Consider the following 20,535-nt stretch of genomic DNA (forward strand, 5'->3'; position numbering starts at 1 on the left):
CACTTACCTTACCAGGCTCCTCGGAGAACTATATGCTTAAGGGTTCCAGGGATTGAGGAGTTTGTATAAACACAAAAACAAATGAATATGGTGCAAATTATTTATATTGTTAAATCATAGGCATAGGTATGTGGTATAGGGAGATTCGTGTTAGGAAAAACATCTGAACAACATGATATAAAACATCTTTATAAACAGAGCACATTATTTTTTAAAAATTTATTTTATTGAAGTGTAGTTGATTTACAATGTGGTATTAATTTCTAATGTATAGCAAAGTGATTCAGTTATATATATATATATATACATCCTTCATATTCTTTTCCATTATGGTTTATTACAGGATATTGAATAGAGTTCCTGCTATACAGTAGGACCTTGTTGTTTATCCATTCTATATACAATATTTTGCATCTGCTAATTCCGAACTCCCACTTCATCCCTTCCCCACCCACACCCCCTCGCCCTTGGCAACCATAAGTCTGTCCTCTATGTCTTTAAAATACATCATTTTAAACACACTGTTCAGTGACACAGGGAGCTGCAATTGCATTTAGTTTTAAGATCCAGGAAGGATCTTCTTTCCTCCTTAGGCAGAGGAGAGGAGAATCCCTAGGGAGTGTGTGTGTGTGAGTGTGTGTATGTGTGTGTATGTGTAGTCACACACTACATAAGAATAGTAGTCAACTATTCTTTGATTTATCCTCCAAATAATTGCAGTGCACCTACCTCACAGTACCCCTGGAAGGTGAATAATATAATACCTGGTCGTTGCTCTCAACAGATATGTAAGCAACGAGGTATAAGACAACCCAGGGTTTGCTTTTAAAATAGATCTGAACAAGTACTGTTTGGGGCGGGAGGGCAGAGGGCCAAGGAGACCACCTGAGTGAATTGGAGAAGGCCTCAGTCTTGAAGGAGGAGTAGGGATTTGTCAGATATGAAAGGGAAAAAGGACAAATCAGGCAGAGCTGGGTGGGAAATCCTGGGCATATTAGATGCAGAGAAGAGGTGAGTGTTTGAGGAGGCTGAAGGTGGGGCTGTGTGTGTCAGGGAGTGAGAGAACCTGGGGCTGTGGCCAGACTGTGCAAGGGCTTGAATGACATCCTAAGAAGAGTCTGGACTCCCTAATCTTGTAATAAGGAGCCACTGATGAATTTTTTTTTTTCTTTTTTTTTTTAATTTAAATTTTTTTTTAAAATTTTTATTTATTTATTTATGGCTGTGTTGGGTCTTCATTTCTGTGCGAGGGCTTTCTCTAGTTGTGGCAAGCGGGGGCCACTCTTCATCGCGGTGCGCGGGTCTCTCACTATCGTGGCCTCTCTTGTTGCGGAGCACAGGCTCCAGACGCGCAGGCTCAGTAGTTGTGGCTCACGGGCCTAGTCACTCCGCGGCATGTGGGATCCTCCCAGACCAGGGCTCGAACCTGTGTCCCCTGCATTGGCAGGCAGACTCCCAACCACTGCGCCACCAGGGAAGCCCCGCCACTGATGAATTTTAATCAGAAGAAAGACATAATGGAGCCCTAGGACAAGAAGATTCATTTAATTAATTTGGTAAACCCTAACTGAGTGCCTACAACGACGTTTTGGGGCCGAGGCTGGGGTCTGGGTTCGCATTAGTGAAAAGGAGAGACCAGGCTGCTGACCTCGCGGAGCTCACGGAAGGTGCAGGAGGTAGACCGGGTTACACAGCGTGGTAGGGCTATAATGAAGTCCAGGCTGTCAGGGAAGCATGTCTGAGGGACTTAATCCTAGAATAGGTGAGGGTTGTCCAGTTCAGATACAGGGGAGAAGAGAGCTCTAAGTAGGTGAAAGAGCGTAACTCTGGCATGAATCTGGGATTTGAATTGTGTTCTAGGCAGCTGCTGAGATGGCTCTCGGTCTCCATCCCCATGTGTTATCTCCTGGCCTTGAGTGTGGGCTGAACCTAGCGCTTCTCTTTTAATCGATACAGTACGGCAAAAGTGATGTCACAGGCGAGATTAGGTTACAAAAACACTTTGGCTTTTCTCTCTCTTTCTCTATCCCTCTCACCTGCTTGGGCTGATGGAATTCAGCTGCCATGTTGTGAGCTGCGCTATGAAGAGGCCCACGGGGTGAAGTACAGCCCTTGAAGAACTGAATCCTGCTGGCAACCATGTGAGTGACTTTGGAAGCAGATCCTTTCCCAGTCAAGCCATGAGATGAGACGCAGACTCCAGCCAACACCTTAATTGCAGTCTTGAGGCAGAGGCACCCAGCTAAACTGCACCTGGAGTCCTGAATCACAGAAACCAGAGGGTAATGTTGTTTCAAGCCATTTTGGGGCAATTTGTTATATGGCAATAGATAACTAATACAAACTGTAAGGGGGTGAAAACTACAAGTCAGGAAGTGTATTCTCCATCCTCCCTGCAGTGGGGAAGAATTGCTGTGGGGAACAGAAAGGACCTTCCCCTTCCATTTTCTAGCTCCTTTATCTCTTTCTACTGAACACCGCACCCTGGGGACACTGCCTCCAGGTACAATAGCCAGAAAGTGGTCTCAGCTGTTCCTCAGCAGGCCCTGAGGGTCAAGGTGGGGTAAGGCTCAGTGCTTTTCTCCAGTGAGAAAGATACAGGCTTAGAGGAAAGAGAGAGAGAGGGAAGCGGAGCCCCAAACCCCAGGATCCTCTTTTTGGTTTGTTTGTAAAGGTGAAATGAAGTGTTGGCTGACTTATCTATAGGCAAAATGCAAACACTTGATTTAATCTTGCTATATTTGTTTAGTGGGGAAACAGCTACACACTAGACATGGTGGGAAACCAAGTACCCTGGTAGAGCAGAAACATAAAAATACATCAGAGAGGAGGGGATCCTACTAAGCCTGGAACCTTAAGTCACTGTCGGTCTACGTGGGGACCCTACAGTCCACTTGGGCACAAGGTCGGAGTCTTCCTCACCAGCCCATGGCCTCTCCTCACCCAGGTCCCTTGTCCCTCAGTAACTTGACTTTCTTCAGTTTATTTTACACAACTAGCTGCTGCCATCCAGACTTCTGCCTGTCATGAAAGAGCAAATATTCATAGAAAATGAACAAAATAGGGTTCATACCTAATAGGAGTTTTTTAAAAAAAGGCTGGAAGTCTGTGACAACTCCCATCGAATAGAATGTCATAAGAAAACTCTGCTGATGCATCCCTTCCTGGGTTCCTGGACTCCACGTGCAGTTAAGAGCGCTCTTTATGCTGTTTTCAATGTGTAAAAAGGTTAAGGAAAATCAAGTGGTCATTTCTGTTATGGCCACACAGGCTAACCAAAAGGTCATTTTTTTTTTTTTCCCTTCATGGAAACATCCTCTCATAGGAAACCAAATTTCTTTTTTGTTTCCTAGTTTTATTGAGATATAAATTGATATATAACATTGCATTAGTTTAAGGTGTGCAACATAATGATTTTTTAAAAGATTTTATTCGTGTATAGTTGATTTATAATGTGTTAGTTTCAGGTGTACAGCAAAGTAATTCAGTTATACATATACATATGCCCATTCCTTTTCAGATTCTTTTCCCATATAGGTTACCACTGAATATAGAGTTCCCTGTGCTATACAGTAGGTTCTTGTTGGTTATCTATCTTCTATATAGTAGTGTGTATATGTTAATCCCAAAATGATGACCACAATATATCCATCGCCTCACATAGTTACAACTTTGTTTTTGTTTTGATAAGAACTTCTTTTTTTTTCCAGCATCATGATTTAATTAAGGGAGCATATTCATTGTAGAGAACTGTAGAGAATATATTGATGATTGTAAATGTGACTCCTCATTACAGCCTTAAAATTTTTGAAAGACCAAAGCACAAAGATGTCAATTATATATCCAAACTACAGGTACAGAACAAGTACATGTATTTTCCATGCTCCAAAATTGAGTACACACTGTACTGTCATAGGGAAGGGGTTTACCAATGAAGACCTGACAATAAAGTACTCAAGATTGATATACCAAAATAAAATATAAAATAGGAGTTTATAAAAACAAGTTTGACAATAGCAGAGAGGACCCTTGATAAGAACTTTTAGGATCTATTCTGTTAGCAACTCCAAATATACAATACAGTATTATTAACTATAGTCACCATGCTGTACATTACATCCCCGGGACTTACTTTTTTCATAATTTGAAGTTTGTACCTTTCGACTCCCTTCACCCATTTTGCTCCCAGCCCCCCATCTCTGGCAATCATCTGTTCTCTGTATCTATGAGTTTGAGGAAACCAAATTCTACCTAGTAAATGTATTTTCTAAGGGATATGGAATCATTCAAAACAAGATATCCACAAATGAAAATAAAGAATGAATGATGTTCTTGACCTTGAAAAGTTCGAGAATCACTAGTTTTGATCAGCCTCCTTACCTCACAGATGAGAAAATAGATTGTGCGATGTCAAGTGACAGCTGTTTTGTGGCAGAAACTGTGTCTAGAACTCAGTCCTCCTGGCTATGTGTCAGCAATTGTTCCGTGGCTCCATAGCTACTGTCCCTTCATGGAGAGCCCGTCTTGTGAAGGACAGATTAAATTTCTTAATTGTTTGGACAAAGGCAAAAAGCAAGAAACAGTGGTAGAAGTTACAGGAAGGAAAATTTTTGTTTCATATAACAAAACACTTTTAAACAACAGTTGGAACTGTTCAACCAGAGAAGATGCTTGAGAGTGTTTGAAAAAACTGAAAAAATTAAAATGCATTCAGGCAGAGGCTGAATGGCCATCCTTGATCATTTCCTGTGGTCCTTTTCAGACGTCTAATGTGAAGAGTTGTTCACATATCTGTCTCCTCAGAAGACTGTCTTTTCCTGAAGCGCGGAAACTTGGCTATCCCCATTAACAAAAGTTTGTTGGGACTTCCCTGGTGACTCAGTGGTTAAGAATGTGCCTGCCAATGCAGGGGACACGGGTTCGAGCCCTGGTCCCGGAAGATCCCACATGCCGCGGAGCAACTGAGCCCGTGCGCCACAACTACTGAGCCTGTGCTCTAGAGCCCGTGAACCACAACTACTGAGCCCACGTGCCACAACTACTGAAGCCCGCCCGCCTAGAGCCCATGCTCCATAACAACAGAAGCCACCGCAATGAGAAGCCCGCGCACCGCAACGAAGAGTAGCCCCCGCTCGCCGCAACTAGAGAAAGCCCACATGCAGCAACGAAGACCCAACACAGCCAAAAATAAATAAATAAATAAATTAAATAAAAAACCCAAAAACAAAAAAACCTCACATTGTTGTGCAACCATCCCCATCATCCACCTATAGAACTTTAAAAAAAAAAATTTGTTAAGGAAAGGAGGTGGAATGCGATTTCTGATTAGCTTACCGTTTCCATTTCTGACCACCAGGGGGCGCAGGAGCCTTCCCTTTACCAAAGACTGGAAATTAATTCACCTAGCGAACGCCTGGGGTAGAAGGAAGTGTGCAGGACTACAGCGAGGATTACAGACCATATCTTCATGGGAGGCGATGAAGTCAGCACGGAGCAAGCGCTAAGATTGCAGAACAGGGCAAAGTTCTGTTAGAATTATGAAAATATTTACAGCCCTTTAAAAAATATATTTATTTATTTAATTAATTTTGGCTGTATTGGGTCTTCGTTGCTGAACGCGGGGCTACTTTTCGTTGTGGTGCAGGGGCTTCTCATTGAGGTGGCTGCTTCCCTTGTTGCGGGCTTAAGTAGTTGTAGCGCGAGGGCTCTAGAGTGCAGGCTCAGTAGTTGTGGCGCACGGGCTTAGCTGCTCCGTGGCATGTGGGATCTTCCCGCACCAGGGTTCGAACCCGTGTCCCCTGCACTGGCAGGCAGATTCTTAACCACTGCACCACCAGGGAAGTCCTACAGCCCTTTAATCTGGATGCATAGCTCAGATGCTTTCCCTGATTTGAGGACTGAATCTTAGGCCTGTCAGTCCTATTTATTGAGCTCCACTCCGTATCTGCTGGATATGTCATTTGTTCCCAAGAAGGAAGATAAATAGGGAAGACGGAAGAGAGGGTGGAGGTGTGGGGCAGGGGAGGGGAGAAAGACGGAGGGGCAGTGCGAAGAAACCGCCCACTTTTCAGAAAGTGGGATCAGGTACTACTCACCTAGGGGATCAGGTCGGAAAGCTTAAGCTTTCCAATACACACATCCTTCTCTTACAGCTCTGCTCCACAGGTGACGAATCAGTCATTCCTCCTCTGTCAACAAGGCCTCACAGCAAACTGGGAAGTGGGTAATATCTCTGATTTACAGATACAGAAACGGAGTCGCCTAGAGAAACAATAACTTTCCAAAGGTATACACTTTGTTAGTGGCAGGTGTTCTGACTTCATCACTGAACTGCTTGCATTTCTCTTAAGGATCCCCATTGCCAACATCATAAAATCCAAATTCTTCGTCCCGGCCTTCCCCACCCCGCCTCACCTCCAGTTATTTCCACGAGGAGCACACTCTTTCAGCTCCAGCACGCAGTCCGCCGGGCCGTGCGCATTCCTTTACTTGGAATACCCTTCCTCCAGGCAGAATTAATTGCTCTCTCTCCCCCACCTGTTATAGCACAAATCACTTTGTCTTAGAGTTCCCCCACCTGTTATAGCACAAATCACTTTGTCTTAGAGTTCCCCCACCTGTTATAGCACAATCACTTTGTCTTAGAGTTCCTCGTTTACGGGATGTTGGCGCCGCCTAGCAATGAATCAGTCTGTTGAGGGCTGGATCCTAGCACAGAGCCCGGCACAGGTAGTGAATGGCTGTTGAATGGAAAGGCTGGAATTGAGGTCAGACAGACCCACACGCGGCGAGATCTCCCAGTGCTGGTCCATCGGGGGACCTGGAGCTAGGGGAGGTGGAGTGAGAGGCGCGGAGGGTGGCCGGGAGGCGGCGGGGGCACTGGCCCTTTAAGGAGGAGCGCGGGGCGCGGCCCAGGTAAGGGGCGGGTCCGCCGGGCGGATCAGCGCTGCGCGCCGGCGCGGGCCGGGGAGCCGGATTTGGAGCGCACGGCGCCGGCTGGGCCGGAGGGGGCGGCGCGGCGGAGCCTCCAGTGGCCTCGGACGCTCCTTCTCGCCCGCGGCCGCCGCCCGCCTCCTGCTCCTTCGTCCTGGCCGGGCCCGGACGCCACTTCCGGCCGCTCACCTGGGACGTGCTCACCTGCCTCCGGGCGCCTGGGCACCAGGATGAAGGACCGGCTGGAGCAGCTGAAGGCCGTGAGTCTCGCCGCACCCGGGAAGCGGGCGGGCCGGGGGCTGCGGGGGTGGAGCTGCGCGGGAGAGGGGCTTCCCTCGCTCCCCCAAATCGAGGCGGGCGGGGGGGAGTGTGGGGCGGGCGCAAGGCCTGTCCTCCCCAAGCTCCAGACGCACCCACCCCTCCTCTCTGGGGTCATGTGCCGGGTGATTCATCGCTAGGCTGCAATTTCCCTGGATGCCTCTAGTCTCCTCCCACCCCCGCCCCCGCCCCCCGAGCTGGACAGCATCAGTCTAGAGATGGGATCCTCGGGAGGTGGTGGGTGCTTGGGCCCAGCGGGGCTCTCTGTGAGGTCAGGGGTCACTCACCACCTGCCCAGTGCTGCCTGGTACTGTGCCCAGGACCCGCCTCCTCCCACGCTCCTCCTAGTTTCTCTCCTGGGGGACGCTGAGACGACTGCCCTCGCCCCCGGAGAGCAGCTCTAGTGGGTGACCTCCCGAGCTGTGAGCTGGTCACGTGCCTGGATGGGTCCAGCTCCTCACTACCCAGCTGTCTGTAATTATTAATTCCCCCCTCCCACGCCCACCCCCATCCTCGGGACAGCTGTGGTCAGGGCCAAGGATCTGAAGGTAGATCGTTTCCAGCTCTGCTGCACAAAAGCTGTAAAACCTTAGGCTACGTACTCTTTTGAGCCTGTTTCCTTATCTGTCAAAGGGAGAGTGATATGCCTTAGAGATTTGTTATGAGATCAAATGATATAATGAGGCTTAGTATAGAGAAGTGTTAAAGCATGGGTTAAGTCCAACATTCATTGAACAAATAATTATTGAGTGTATTCTATGGGGCAGGCCCAGTGCTAAGCCTCGGGGATTGGGTGACTCAGGCTCTGTCTTAACGGAATTTAAAATCTAGCCCGAGATACACGGTAGTCCATCTACTTGGGAGCTTGTCAGAAGCGCAGAAGCTTAGGCCTCAGTCTGGACCTATGGAATCAGAATCTGATTTTTCATAAATCTCCCCGGGTGATCATGAGCACATTGAAGGTTGGGGAACAGGGGACTGGATAGAACTGGGTTTGCCTCCTGGCTCCACTACTTACCAGCCATCCCTTACTTAACCTTGGAGCCGAAGTTTTGTCATCTGTCAAATGGGTAGTTGTGAGGACTGAACCCAAGAGAGCATGCAGAGCCCTTGGTATGGTGCCTGGCACATACAGGACTAAGCAACGGTCAACCTTATGCTCGTCCCTGCGAAAGCTCTTCGGAAAAATAAAGCCTTGTACAAGTGTGAGGGACTTCTGGGCTGATGTCACAGTTATTTTTCTTTCTCCTCCGTTGTCTTGGCTGAGACCTTGACCCTCTCACCTGCTCTAGGTAGTAGGGCTGCGGAGGAAGCGGGGGTGATGGGGAAGTGACCGAGGCCAAGGGGCAGCTGCCGATGGTGGGAGTGAGCCTTCCAGCCTCCTACTTGCTCTTTGTCATTTGAGCCTCATATCATCCCGTTTACTGTCAGGGCAGAATTGATTGCCTCTGTTTTTAAAGATGAGGAAGGTAGAGCTCAGACTGGGAGGGAGGGACGCCCCAGGTCACAGAGCTGGTGAGGGCTCAGCCGGGGGAGGAACCCAGGCTGCTGACCCCTCTTGCCCTGGAGCACGCTGACTGGGGCGGCAGAAAGGGAAGAAGAGCGTGGTTTTGAAGATCTTCCTGGAGCGCGCAGCCGGCAGTCCTGAAACAATGCAGAACTGGACAGCAGGTGGAGGTGGCGCCCTTCCTTGCGTTAGGAAGTCCATTCCATGTCCGGCTTGCGGGGTCTTAGTTCCCCGACCACGGATGGAACCTGTGCTCTCGGCAGTGAGAGCGTGGAGTCCTAACCACTGGACCGCCAGGGAAGTCCCTCCCACGGCCCTTTCAACGGCTATTGCCAACAAACAGCACAGAGCCTTCACTGAGCTTTGAGTTCCAAGTATACTTTCACTTTGCCGGGGAACCCAAGCAAGTCCCTTTGCTTCTCCGAGCCTCACTGTTACCTTCTGTAAAATGGAGCTAATGCTGTGTTTCTCCCTTTCCCTCTTGGGGATGTGGTGGAAGTGAGATTGTAGACGGCGCCGTTATGATGGCAGTGCTGTTCTGACATCACAGGTGCTGTTCCAGCCTTGTGGAGCAGGGAGACGGGTGGTAACACGGTGCAAGAGGCCCCGGCTGTGGGTTCAAAGGATTCCAATTGTGGCTGTGCCCTTTAAGAGCTGTGTTCCTTGGTGTCACTTTACCTCTCTGCTCCTCCAATCCCCCTTTGGAACGCTAGGAGTTTGGTTAATCTCAGAAGCCCCTTCCCGCAATAATAACGTTTTTCTTGAAGACTGTTTGTTGTTAAGGTTTAGATGGCTTTTGGCTTCTGGCCCACCTCCCCTAACCAGCCCCTCCTTCCTCTGGGAGAGAGACACCCCCGCCCCCGCCCCCGCCCCCCCCAGCAACAAAATAACCATCTTGTCTCTCTGATTCCTTTTATCAACGTTTGCTAACCTGCATGAAACCAATTTTACCCTGAGCAGCTGGTGCAATCTCCGTCTGTGGGGCTCTTTCTAAACTCTGGGGGAGGCGAGGCGTTAACTGCCTCCAGATAGCTGGAGAGCTGTCACGTGCAGGGGATTAGCTCTGCTCCGTGCAGATAGGAGGAGAAGACGTGAAGAAGCGAGGCTGATGGGCAGACGTGAGGGCTCTGTAGAAAGCGTTTTTGGTAGTCAGAGCTGCCCGAGGATGGGCTGGGCTGGGCTGGCAGGACATGGGAGGGAGGCAAGAAGCTTGTTGGGATGTTGAATGTTGTAGGAATCTGAGTGTTCTTGGAGGGAGGGGAAGCACATGAGGAGATTCAAGGCCTCCATCAACTCTGAGGATGTGAGTTTCTAGAAATGCTTCATTGTGAGCCTATCCCAAGCACTGGGAGGCTCTGAAGTCCACAGGACTGAGGCCTCAGAGTTGCTCCTGTAAAGTGGATCATCGTACCCTCCCTATAGGGTCACTGAGGGTGAAACGAGATAATCTGTGATAATCACCCACCACAGTAAATTCGAGTTCCCCAAACTTGACCTGCTGGGAGCAGCTTCCACACTGAAGGGCGCACCTTCCTGAGGCTACAGTCACAAGCCCGGACTCATCTTATCTCTTGCATGGCTCCTCCTGGCTGGCCACCCCAGCAGCCTGCCCTTTCAGTGACATCAGACAGGCTCGCCAGGAATGTGCGGTGCCTACACCCAGCCTGTCTCACAAGGCGGTTCCTCCTGATTTCTCACCAGCTGAACTTTGGATCCGCTGAGTCCAGACAATTCCCATCCAGGAACCTCTTGCCTGGCCCTCTTTTCATCCAGCAAATGTTTACGGAGGGACTTCCCTGGTGGCGCAGTGATTAAGAATCCGCCCGCCAGTGCAGGGGACACGGGTTTGAGCCCTGGTCCGGGAAGATCCCACATGTTGCGGAGCAACTAAGCCCCTGCGCCACAACTACTGAGCCTGTGCTCTAGAGCCTGTGAGCCACAACTACTGAGCCCATGTGCCGCAACTACTGAAGCCCACGTGCCTAGAGCCCGTGCTCTGCAACAAGGAGTGGCCCCTGCTCCCTGCGACTGGAGAAAGCCGGTGCGCAGCAATGAAGACCCAACGCAGCCAAAAAAAAAAAAAAAAAACCCAAAACAAAAAAACCGAGCGCCTACTATGTCCTAAGCCCTCTGATAGGTGCTGGGGATGGGGATGGTAATGCTGATGAACACATACTCCTGGGCCTTAGGGAGGTCACAGTCAGCTAGGGAGACACACGAGAAACAGACACAGTGTCCCATCCTTGGGACAGAAGCAACCGCAGGAAGATCCTGCTGGCCAGCCCCTGGGGACAGGGCATTAGGGCCTGGGGGCTCTTCCCAGAAGAAGTGATGCTTCTGCTCAAGTCCGTGTTGAGGCTGAAATCCAATTCCTTCAGAGGCATGGGGAGTCTCCTATGAAGAAAGGCAAGGATCCTGGGTTTTCTCAGCCATTCTCCCGTTGGCGAGTGCTTCACACAGACAACACGATCGGTGCTTTTTGACCTCTACGTGCCTAGCATCCTGCTGGGCATCCTGTTAGGCAGAGTTATTTATTTATTTTTGGCCACACCACATGGCTTGTGGGATCTTAGCTCCCCGACCAGGGATCGAACCCGGGCCGTGGCAGTGAAAGCACCGAGTCCTAACCACTGGACCGCCAGGGAATTCTAGGCAGAGTTCTTATACAGAGTCCTGGTCTGAAAGAATACATGGTCATATAGGGAAAACAAAGGAGTATATTCCATGAAAAGAGAACCCCCAACATCAAAGGTAGATAATGCTCATAGAGAAGCAGTGATGTATGGAATGGAGGGCCAGGACTTTGGATCCCTGTAGAGATTGATCTGTAGAGAACTGTAAACATCTGGGGGTTTACTGGTTCCTCCACAGCCGGCGCCATTAAGGACACGCTAATGAAATCAACCACCTGAGGCCCTAAAGACCAGGCTGACTTTTTCCCTCTTTCTGTTCTGCCTTGTGTCTTGCTGCGTCTTAAATGGCTTGTCCTTGGCCTCCTTCCCCGTTTGAAGTTCCCCCATTGAGTTCCTCAGGAGCACGGTTATAGTATAACCATCAGAAACATGGAGCCATACGTCCCCTTTAGCGCTTAATTCCTTCCAAGACTATTTAATGAGCCCCTACTGCGTGCCAGGTGCTTTGGATCACGGCCAGGTTGTAACACCCTGCCTGGAGACTCTCTGCATTGGGATTCCATCCTTTGGTGATAAGATTGCTAACTGGTCGGTGGTTCCTTCCTCACCTCCTCCCTCTCCCTGGCAGGATTCATCCCCTGTGAGCTAACTGGTCGGTGGTTCCTTCCTCACCTCCTCCCTCTCTCTGGCAGGATTCATCCCCTGGGAGAGCTGTTCTGCCATGAGCAGGGCTGAGATGAGAGTTATAGGGATTGAGTAGGGATTACAGACCCATCAGCCAGAGGCCGGAGAGAAAATGCTTGGCTGAGAGCAGGGGATTAGTGTTATTTTTATTCCTGGGAGGGGGTGGGGGGAGGCCGGGGGTGGGGGGCTGGCAAGAGCCCGGGGAGAAACGATTGTTCATGTTGTTTTCTCTCCCTTCAGGGCTCCTTTCCCCTTTTGTCAAAATTCCTGCCCATCTTCCAAAACTCACTTTACAGGTAACGCTCCCTAAACGCAGCCTAGAATATGCCCCCTCCATGCCAGCAGCCCTCGTGGGCTGCATGTTGCTTTGCAGTGAAATATTGATACTTCTGTTAAGTCAGCGGGGTTTTTTCTTACCATGGAGTGGGCTTGAAACCACCTTCCATCTGTTTTTTATGGGTTGGACTCTTTTGCCTCCTAGGTCCCGTTGTCTTTAAGATCGATGGCTCTATTACTTGTTGGTGTCACCGTATCAACTGCAGTAACAATGATCATTTATTGAGCTGCTACTTACTGTCGGAAAGGACTTGTGTTCGGTGCCTTACACACCTTGTCTCTAATCGTCTGAACCCCCACAAGGCACGATGGTGTTATATATTATGGCCATTTTACAACTAAGGGAATTGAGGCTCAGATTGGATTGAGATTCCCCAGCTGGGAAGTGGTGAGATCAAGAATTGAACAAGTCTGTCTTGCTTATTTGTATCACCCTACACTGTATATAATCATCTCCCCAACTACACTGTATGCCCTTGATGCGGTGGCTGATGGGACGTTCTTCTGGGGTCCCAGGGCCAGCACTCTGCATGGTAGTTCCCTAGTAAACACTTGTCCATTGACTGAGCAACGGCACCTTGGCCCTTACACACCCCTGATTCATCACTAGGACTTGCTCTTCCCACTCCGTCCCCTCTGGGTTGGTGAAACTTTACCTGCTTGAAGTGCAGCGTTTACTCAGGGAACCCATGAATTTGCTGACGAAGCCAGAGGTCACTGTTCCGTCCTCCAGGATGAGGATGGATGAGTTCCAAGGCTCCTAGCTGTACCCCAGCCCAGCACCTCACGGAGGGCTGCCCCTTTTCAGAAAGACTGTGAAGGAGAAGATGTGGATACCACGGTGAAAATCTAGCAGCCTCGTTCTTCCCCTGGAAAATCTTATATGTCCCTCAAGGCTCAGTCCCAGTGTCATCGCTGCAGGGAAGCTTCCAGATCTGGCATTCACCAGGCCTTCCCTGGGCTTCCACAAATCTTTATTTTTGTCGATATGTAGAAGCAGCCACGTGATGTTATGTTAAATCCTCCTCTCTCAGGGCCCAGACCACACACGCCTCATTCCCCCTGTGTTTTCACTTCCCAGCCCACAGCTCAGAAAGCTGTAAACCTTGCTGTCCAGTGGATGAACGGGGATGTTCTACAAATGAACTTGCTGGGAGATTCTGTAGTCCCGAGGGGCCTTACCTCCAGCCTTTTGTATTAGGCCCCTTTGTAGCTTCCTCCCCTCATTACTGTCTCCCCTGTTAGGTCAGCCTGTTTTCTGGCATTGGGCCGTGTCCATGGCAACGTTCTCCTGTCTCCATCTGGAGACGTAAGGTTCAGCCCCCACCCAAAGAAATTAGTGGCGCGCATACTATCTGGGTATGTTTAGCTGCCTGGGTCAGGGCAACGCGGTGCAGCGGCAAGATTGCTTTTTTTAGGAATAAACGTTTTACTCTGGACTAATTTTAGATTTACAGAAAGGTTACAAGGATAGTACAGAGAGTTCCTGTCTACTGGGTTTCCTCCATTGTTAATATCTCAAGTTATGGTGGTACATTTGTCGAAACTGAGAGACTGACCTTGGTACATTGCTATTCACTAAACTCTAGACTTTATTTAGATTCCACTTGTTTTCCCATGGATGTCCCTTTTTCTGATCTAGGATCCCACCCAAGATAATGCATTTCATTGAGCGGTCATGTTGCTTCAGCGTCCTCTGAGCTGTGACAGTTTCTCAGGCTTTCCTTGTTTTTCACGACCTCTTTGGTACAGCATCTGTGTCTTGGTGCTTTGGATGTTTGCGGGGGTGGAGGGGGGCGGGCTGCAGGCTACAGCTGGGGGTGGGGTTTGCTGTTACGAGGCATCACTCCATGGTGGTGGAGAACAAGGGCTCTGCAGCAAACTGCCTGGGCTCTCCTCCCGGCTCTGGCACTCACTGCATGGTCTTGGGGAGGTTGCTTGCATCTTTATGCTTTAGTTTTCTCAGCTGTAAGGCGGGGAGGGTCCCCAGAAGATTCTCGTAGAGATTAAGTGCCTTGGGAAATAACTATAAGGCACATATCTTAGAATCCTCATCCCAGGGTGCTGCTTAGTCACTGTTAGGTATTGTAACTATTAGTGAAGTGCCCTGGGAGGATCCTGAGGGCGAGGGGCTTGTGGGACAGAGGCTGAAAGGAAGTTGAGGAGGAGGCTGAGGACGGACTAGAGAAGACACTCTGAGCTCCTTCCTCCTTTTGGTATCCTTGGCAACTGGATACTGTGGGGTGCTGAGGGGGCAGTGAGGGGTGGGAGGAGGGGGAGGAAGTCAGGAAAAAGTGGAGAAGGCTGTGGTAGGGGAGGAAGAAGAAGAGGGTCATCTTTGAATCTCCTTGAATGCTCCTGGGGTGAGAGGGAAAGCAGGAAAAGGTGTGGTCTTCTCACCCCAAATGGCCTTCCTGTAGGTATCCTTTGGGTAAATTCATGCAACCTTCAAAATTTCCCCGGGAAGTCACCTTTGCATCCATTTTCTAATACCTCCCCCTTCCCTGGGCTCCGCCTTGAATTCAGGTGACGCTGGGTGCCCCATCTTCTCCTGGGTGTACAATTCCTGTGCTAAGTGCTGTCATCACTTACCGTGTGGCATTGCAATGACCTGTGTGCCTGTCTGCCTCCCATTTGAGACCATGAGGTCCCGAAGGGCAGGGGGTGCTGAGTTTGGTCTGTGTTTCTCCAGCGTTCTGTACTATGGCTTGGGAAATGATAGATGTTCAATAAATACTGTTGGCTGAGTAAATGGACAGATGGATCTGTTATTGTGGATGGGACCTCGTAGTGAGTGAGAAGGAGAATGTAGTAGGCGAGGTGGCTGGTTATGAGACCCCAACATTCTTCTTTAAAATAATCCACTGTGAGCACTGGGTTGGACCAAGCAGGGTTCCAGCCCCGGCTTTGTTCCTTACTCGCCGTGTGATTCTGGATGAATTAACCTCCCTAACCACAGATTACTCATCAGTATAGATAACACCTGCCCACAGGGCATTTTTGTTTTGTTTTTCCTCCTTCCTCTCTCTAGATGAACTTCCATCCCTTGTCACTGCTCCTTCTCTAGACCTAGCTCAGGTCCTGAGAAACAAAAGCAGAGGAATTAACGTGGCATGTGGGGATGAAACTTTGATGATTTTTGTATGCAACAAATGGAATGCAAGATCTTTTCAAGCACACATAGAAGATTAAAAAATACTGAACATGTATTAAGACATAAATAAAATGTCAAATTCCACAAAATGTTAAGTCATATAGGCCATGCTCCCTGATGTTGATATAATAAAATTAGAAATTAACAATACAATCAGAGTCCTCCCCAGGTTTACACGCTTTGGAAATTTAAAACCACGTTTTAAAATAACACTTGGGTTCAAAAGAAACCAAAATGGAAATGACAGACTATTTAGAAATGAATGATAATGAGAGTAGGAAAGGTCAAAATTTGTGAGAATGTCGCAGAAGCAAAATTCAGGAGGAGGTTTATTTCTTTAAATCCATATAGTAGAGAAATGACTTCATTCAAGTAAATGAACTACAATTTAGCTCATTCTAAGGGTCCTGCTGCCACCTTCTGAGAATTGGCATTAGAGTTGCATCTTTTGCAGAAACACTTTTTAGAGAAAACTGTCTGCATGGCATGGTCTTGGGAGTTTAATATGTACCCAGCATTGCTCTAAACACTTCACATGCATTCACTAATTTAATCCTCACAACAGTTCTATGAGCAGATTATTCATGCTACAAACAAGGAAACCAAGTCTCAGAGAGGTTAAGCCACTTGTTTAAGGTCACACAGCTACTTAAGTGGCAGAGCTGCGTTTTCAACTCAGGCAGTCAGATGTATCTCCACATACCTGCACATTCATGGGATTATATGCACTGCTATCTTTTTCATTCATGCATATAGATTAGATCAATTTAGTTGTACTGACATTGCAGCATCCCCTGAAATAAGTGAGGGCGTGTTTCTGATCCAGCATGGGAAGGACATCTTCGAATAGAGTGTAGAGGGTAAGAACTGGGGCTCTTGGCTCCCACAGACCTGCTTTTGAGTCCTAACTCTGCCACTTATTAACTGAATCACCTGGGACAAGTTATTTAATCTAATTAAGTAGTTGTCTCAGCTGTCAATGGGGAAAGTCCTATTTGTCCCTCATAAGGTTGCCGTGAGAATTAAATAATATGTGTGAAACCACAAGAGTGCCTGCAACAAAATACACATATTATCTGGTGGTATCATTGTTATGGCGGAACGCAAGGAGCAGGGCCATCAGGGACTTTGGCTCTTGTTCAGTTGTCCAGCGACTCACTGGCCTCGGGTTTATTCCTCAGTGTCTTCATTTCCAAATGGGGCCATTTCTTGCCTCAAACTGTTCAGCCAGAACAACATCTTGAAAGTAAAAGTGCGAGGCTCACCCAGGGTACCGTTATCGCTTGATTTCCTCTATTGCAGGTGTTAGGGAAGAGGCAGTCAGTGGAAAGGGGAAGCAAACCTTCCCCTTTCCACTGGGAACCTTCCCTCTGGGAGGGTTTTGCTGGAAGAGACCACAGTGTAGGAGGGAGAAGGGGCATAGGAGAAGGTCCCTCTGACTCTCAAATGGGGAACAGAGAACACTGAGTGCCTATTCAGAGCTGACACTTACTCAGAATTTCTGGCTCTTTTAATTAGAGAAGAGAGACTGGAAAAACCAGATGCTGGGCTGAGGGTGCACGGGCATGAGTGTGTGTTTGGAATCCTTGGACGTGGTGGTATTTGTCTTTGGGAATCCACAGTCCCTCATCCTGGAAGGAGGCTGGTGGGTGAAGTAGGCTGCAGGGACAAGAAAAGTCACGCGTCCTTGTCTCTTTGAATCGGATTTATTGGGTGAAGATCTGGGTTTATGAAGAAGACTTTATACCCCCAAGCAAAGAGCTATTTACATGTTCAGAGGAGGAGATGCGGGAATTTGTGCTCACTTGTTCCCACCGGCCACAACCCTTTAATACCCCACAGGGGGAAATCAGGACCAGATGCTCCTTCCTAGTCCAGACTGCTGGTCCCATCCTTTCTGTTATTATTTCCGTCGCCCCAAAACTTTCCCGAGGGCTCCTGGGTCTCCCCTCTTGTCCGGGGACCCTCTCATCTTTCTGGGGTCTGACACCTGAGGCAGGGAGGGCATCAGAGAGCCAGTAAACGTGACCTCTTCATTGAGGATGGCGGTTGTTTTTTTTTTTTTTTTGTCTCTTTCTTTGTCCCTTCCATCTTGCCGCTCTGATTTGTAATGATCCTTAAGGAATTGCTGATGATTTAAACGTACGTTGCAGCCGTGTTTTAACTTGTAAAGGAGAGAGAGGACGCCCTCTTCTTTCCCTTTTCTTTAGAAGGCATCCATTCATTTACTTTGGTGGCTTTCCAGCTAGCTAAGCTTGCTTCTTTCTTTCTCCCTTCCTATTTTCCTCCCTCCCTATATTCCTCCCTCCCTCCCTATATTCCTCCCTCCCTCCCTATATTCCTCCCTCCCTCCCTATATTCCTCCCTCCCTCCCTATATTCCTCCCTCCCTCCCTTCCTCCCTTCCTCCCTTCCTCCCTTCCTCCCTTCCTCCCTTCCTCCCTTCCTCCCTCCCTTCCTTCCTTCCTTCCTTCCTTTTTCTCTCTTGGTAAGAGGCCTCGTTCTGAAAATGAAATCATATATTCAACCTCAGTGTAAAAAGCAGATGAAAATGAAGCTATGCAGATTGAAGCGGGGGGTGCGGGCCAACCTGCTTGACTTCCCCTGGTGGTTTCTTCTTCTTCTTTTTTTTTTAATACATTTATTTATTTATTTATTTATTTATTATTTATTTATTTATTTATGGCTGCATTGGGTCTTCTTTGCTGTGCGCGGGCTTTCTCTAGTTGCGGCGAGCAGGGGCTACTCTTCATTGCAGTGTGCGGGCTTCTCATTGCGGTGGCTTCTCTTGTTGCAGAGCACGGGCTCTAGGTGCACGGGCTTCAGTAGTTGCAGCACGTGGGCTCCAGTAGTTGTGGCTTGTGGGCTTCAGTAGTTGTGGCTCGCGGGCTAAGAGTGCAGGCTCAGTAGTTGTGGTGCACGGCTTAGTTGCTCCGTGGCATGTGAGATCTTCCCGGACGAGGGCTTGAACCTGTGTCCCCTCCATTGGCAGGCAGATTCTTAACTACTGTGCCACCAGGCAAGTTCACCCCCGGCGTGGTTTCTGAGGCACCCCGGAGGTCTGGGGTTCCACAAAGCCGCATTGGAAAGCTAAGCTCCTTACTTGGTGAGAAAACCAAGGCTTAGTGGAGACAAGTGCTGTCCCCAAGGCCCCCAGCGCCTTTCTCTCGGCTCCGCTTTCTGCAGGGCTGGGCTGCTGTGAGTGGGGTGCAGTGGAATTAACAGGGGCTCAGGACCAACAACGGAAGCGTGAGCCCCAACTCTGCACATCAGTAGCTGGGAGGCCATGAATAAATGAGAACTTCTCTGCCCTGCAGGTTCTCAGTGACAGAATTTAGGAGGGGTTCATTGACACAGCATACGTGAAGCAGCCAGAGTGTGACGGCCACCTAGCACCTCCTAGGGGCTCTGCAGGCGGCAACTATTTTTATTAAAGGAGCTGATGAGGAGGGACCCACAGTCGAACAGACTAAGGATGACGAGAAGGCAGTTGAGAGAAGGGCAGTGAGGTTGAGTGAGAGGAATTGCAGGTTGAGTTGAGTCCTGGGCCCCTGAACTCTTTCCACTGTGTCCAGAGAGGGAGTCATAGCCCTGGCTGTGCTCACTGAGTGTTGGGGTGCATGTGAGGGGTGGGGGGCGGGGGACGGAGCCCAGATTCGAGCTCAGTGCTGCCTGAGTCATTGGTGGTATCTCCCATCTCTTGGCAGGAGAGGCAGCAGGAGGTCGGGGGAGAGGAAGTGGATGGTGGGGCTTGTGGTTCTCACGTACGTTTTTTACTGCAGCTGATGTTGTAGCTACTGTGACGTTCCTGTTATCACATGCCTTGATGCTTTGATAAAGATGCCAAAGTTCTCTTCTTGGCTGTGCCCAGTCATATGGGCTGAAGATAAAGTGCATCATGTGCTTTCCTTGCCCTTGGGGGTCCCTGAGGCCTCTTGGTCTGTAAGAGCACAGATGTGTCAGAGGGGAAGGACCCTTGCCTTGGGATCTGGTAGATCCCCTTCCGGAGAAGCCTGGTTCCAGCGTCACGCGACTCAGATAACCTGGGATGATGGCCTCTTTCTGGAATTTTCTGATCTGGACTAAACTTTGTTGCTTTTGTTGCCATTGTTTTTATATTTTGGAGGCAGCACGCTACAGTGGGAAAAACTCTGCATGGGAAGATGGGAATCAAGAAACCTGGGTTCTATTCCTGGCTGCTCCAGTAACTCACTATTTGGTCTTGGGCCTTGGTTTACCCATCTCTTAAGTGAGAGAATTCGATGATAGAATCGGTAGGGTTGCATTCAGCTCTAAAAGTTCTGTATCTTCTTTTTTTTTTCTTTCCTGTTTAAGGGTACTTAGATCCAGATTAAAGCTATAGAGAAGATGACTTTGCTGGATCTTATGTATGGTTGTTTTTTTGAGATGTTATCATGTGCTATTCGTTGTGTAAGGAGCTTAAAATTATTATCTTATTTAATCCTCACAAAAGCCCTGGTGGACACTTTTGTTCCTGTTTTGTAGATAAGGAAATTGAAGCTCAGAGATGTTGAGCCCAGTATTTAAGTCTCAGTGACTAGCATGAGGTGAAGCCAGTTATAGAACCCTGGTGGTCCTGATGCTGCAGAATTGAACTTCTTTGTGTGAGCACTTTCCGCGGAGGAGAACACACACTTCTTGTTTTTTTAAAAACAGGCCCTTTATTTTATTTATTTAAATTTATTTATTTATTTATTTATTTTTGGCTGCATTGGGTCTTTGTTGCTGCACGTGGGCTTTCTCTAGTTGCAGAGAGCGGGGGCTACTCTCTGTTACGGTGCGCAGGCTTCTCATTGTGGTGGCTTTTTGTTGCGGAGCACGGGCTCTAGGCACGCAGGCTTAGTAGTTGTGGCTCGCGGGCTCTAGAATGCAGACTCAGTAGTTGTGGCACACGGGCTTAGTTGCTTCGCGGCATGTGGGATCTTCCTGGACCAGGGCTCGAACCCATGT

General features: G+C 48.7%; 1 protein-coding gene and 1 long non-coding RNA gene across 16 annotated transcripts in view; one reads left to right on the top strand and one right to left on the bottom strand.

The window, feature by feature from the left end:
• Positions 1-1,489: 1,489 nt before the first annotated feature.
• LOC309667599 lies at positions 1,490-6,819 on the bottom strand. Of its 3 annotated transcripts, none has more exons than XR_014267828.1 (3): positions 6,096-6,819; positions 5,335-5,500; positions 1,490-4,546 (listed from the first exon to the last, which is right to left on the bottom strand). It is a non-coding gene; the product is annotated as an uncharacterized lncRNA (long non-coding RNA). The 3 variants fall into 3 exon arrangements; XR_014267829.1 differs by having other exon boundaries at positions 1,490-3,207; positions 4,381-4,546; positions 5,335-6,819; XR_014267830.1 differs by having other exon boundaries at positions 1,490-2,261; positions 3,074-4,546; positions 5,335-6,819.
• Positions 6,820-6,979: 160 nt separating this feature from the next.
• STX3 (syntaxin 3) overlaps positions 6,980-20,535 on the top strand; it is a 44,182-nt gene continuing 30,626 nt past the window's right edge. For 4 of the 13 annotated variants that reach the window (XM_082476148.1, XM_082476149.1, XM_082476143.1 and 1 more), the window contains exon 1: positions 6,983-7,193. In XM_082476148.1, the coding sequence (XP_082332274.1) occupies positions 7,164-7,193 (30 nt within the window). In that variant the 5' untranslated portion in view covers positions 6,983-7,163. Of the gene's footprint in view, positions 7,194-20,535 lie in introns of all 13 variants that reach the window. The other 9 variants (XM_082476152.1, XM_082476150.1, XM_082476151.1 and 6 more) reach the window with 5 other exon arrangements.

The sequence above is a fragment of the Balaenoptera physalus genome (genome assembly GCF_965194825.1).
Source record: "Balaenoptera physalus genome assembly, chromosome: 10".
Lineage (NCBI taxonomy): Eukaryota > Metazoa > Chordata > Mammalia > Artiodactyla > Balaenopteridae > Balaenoptera > Balaenoptera physalus.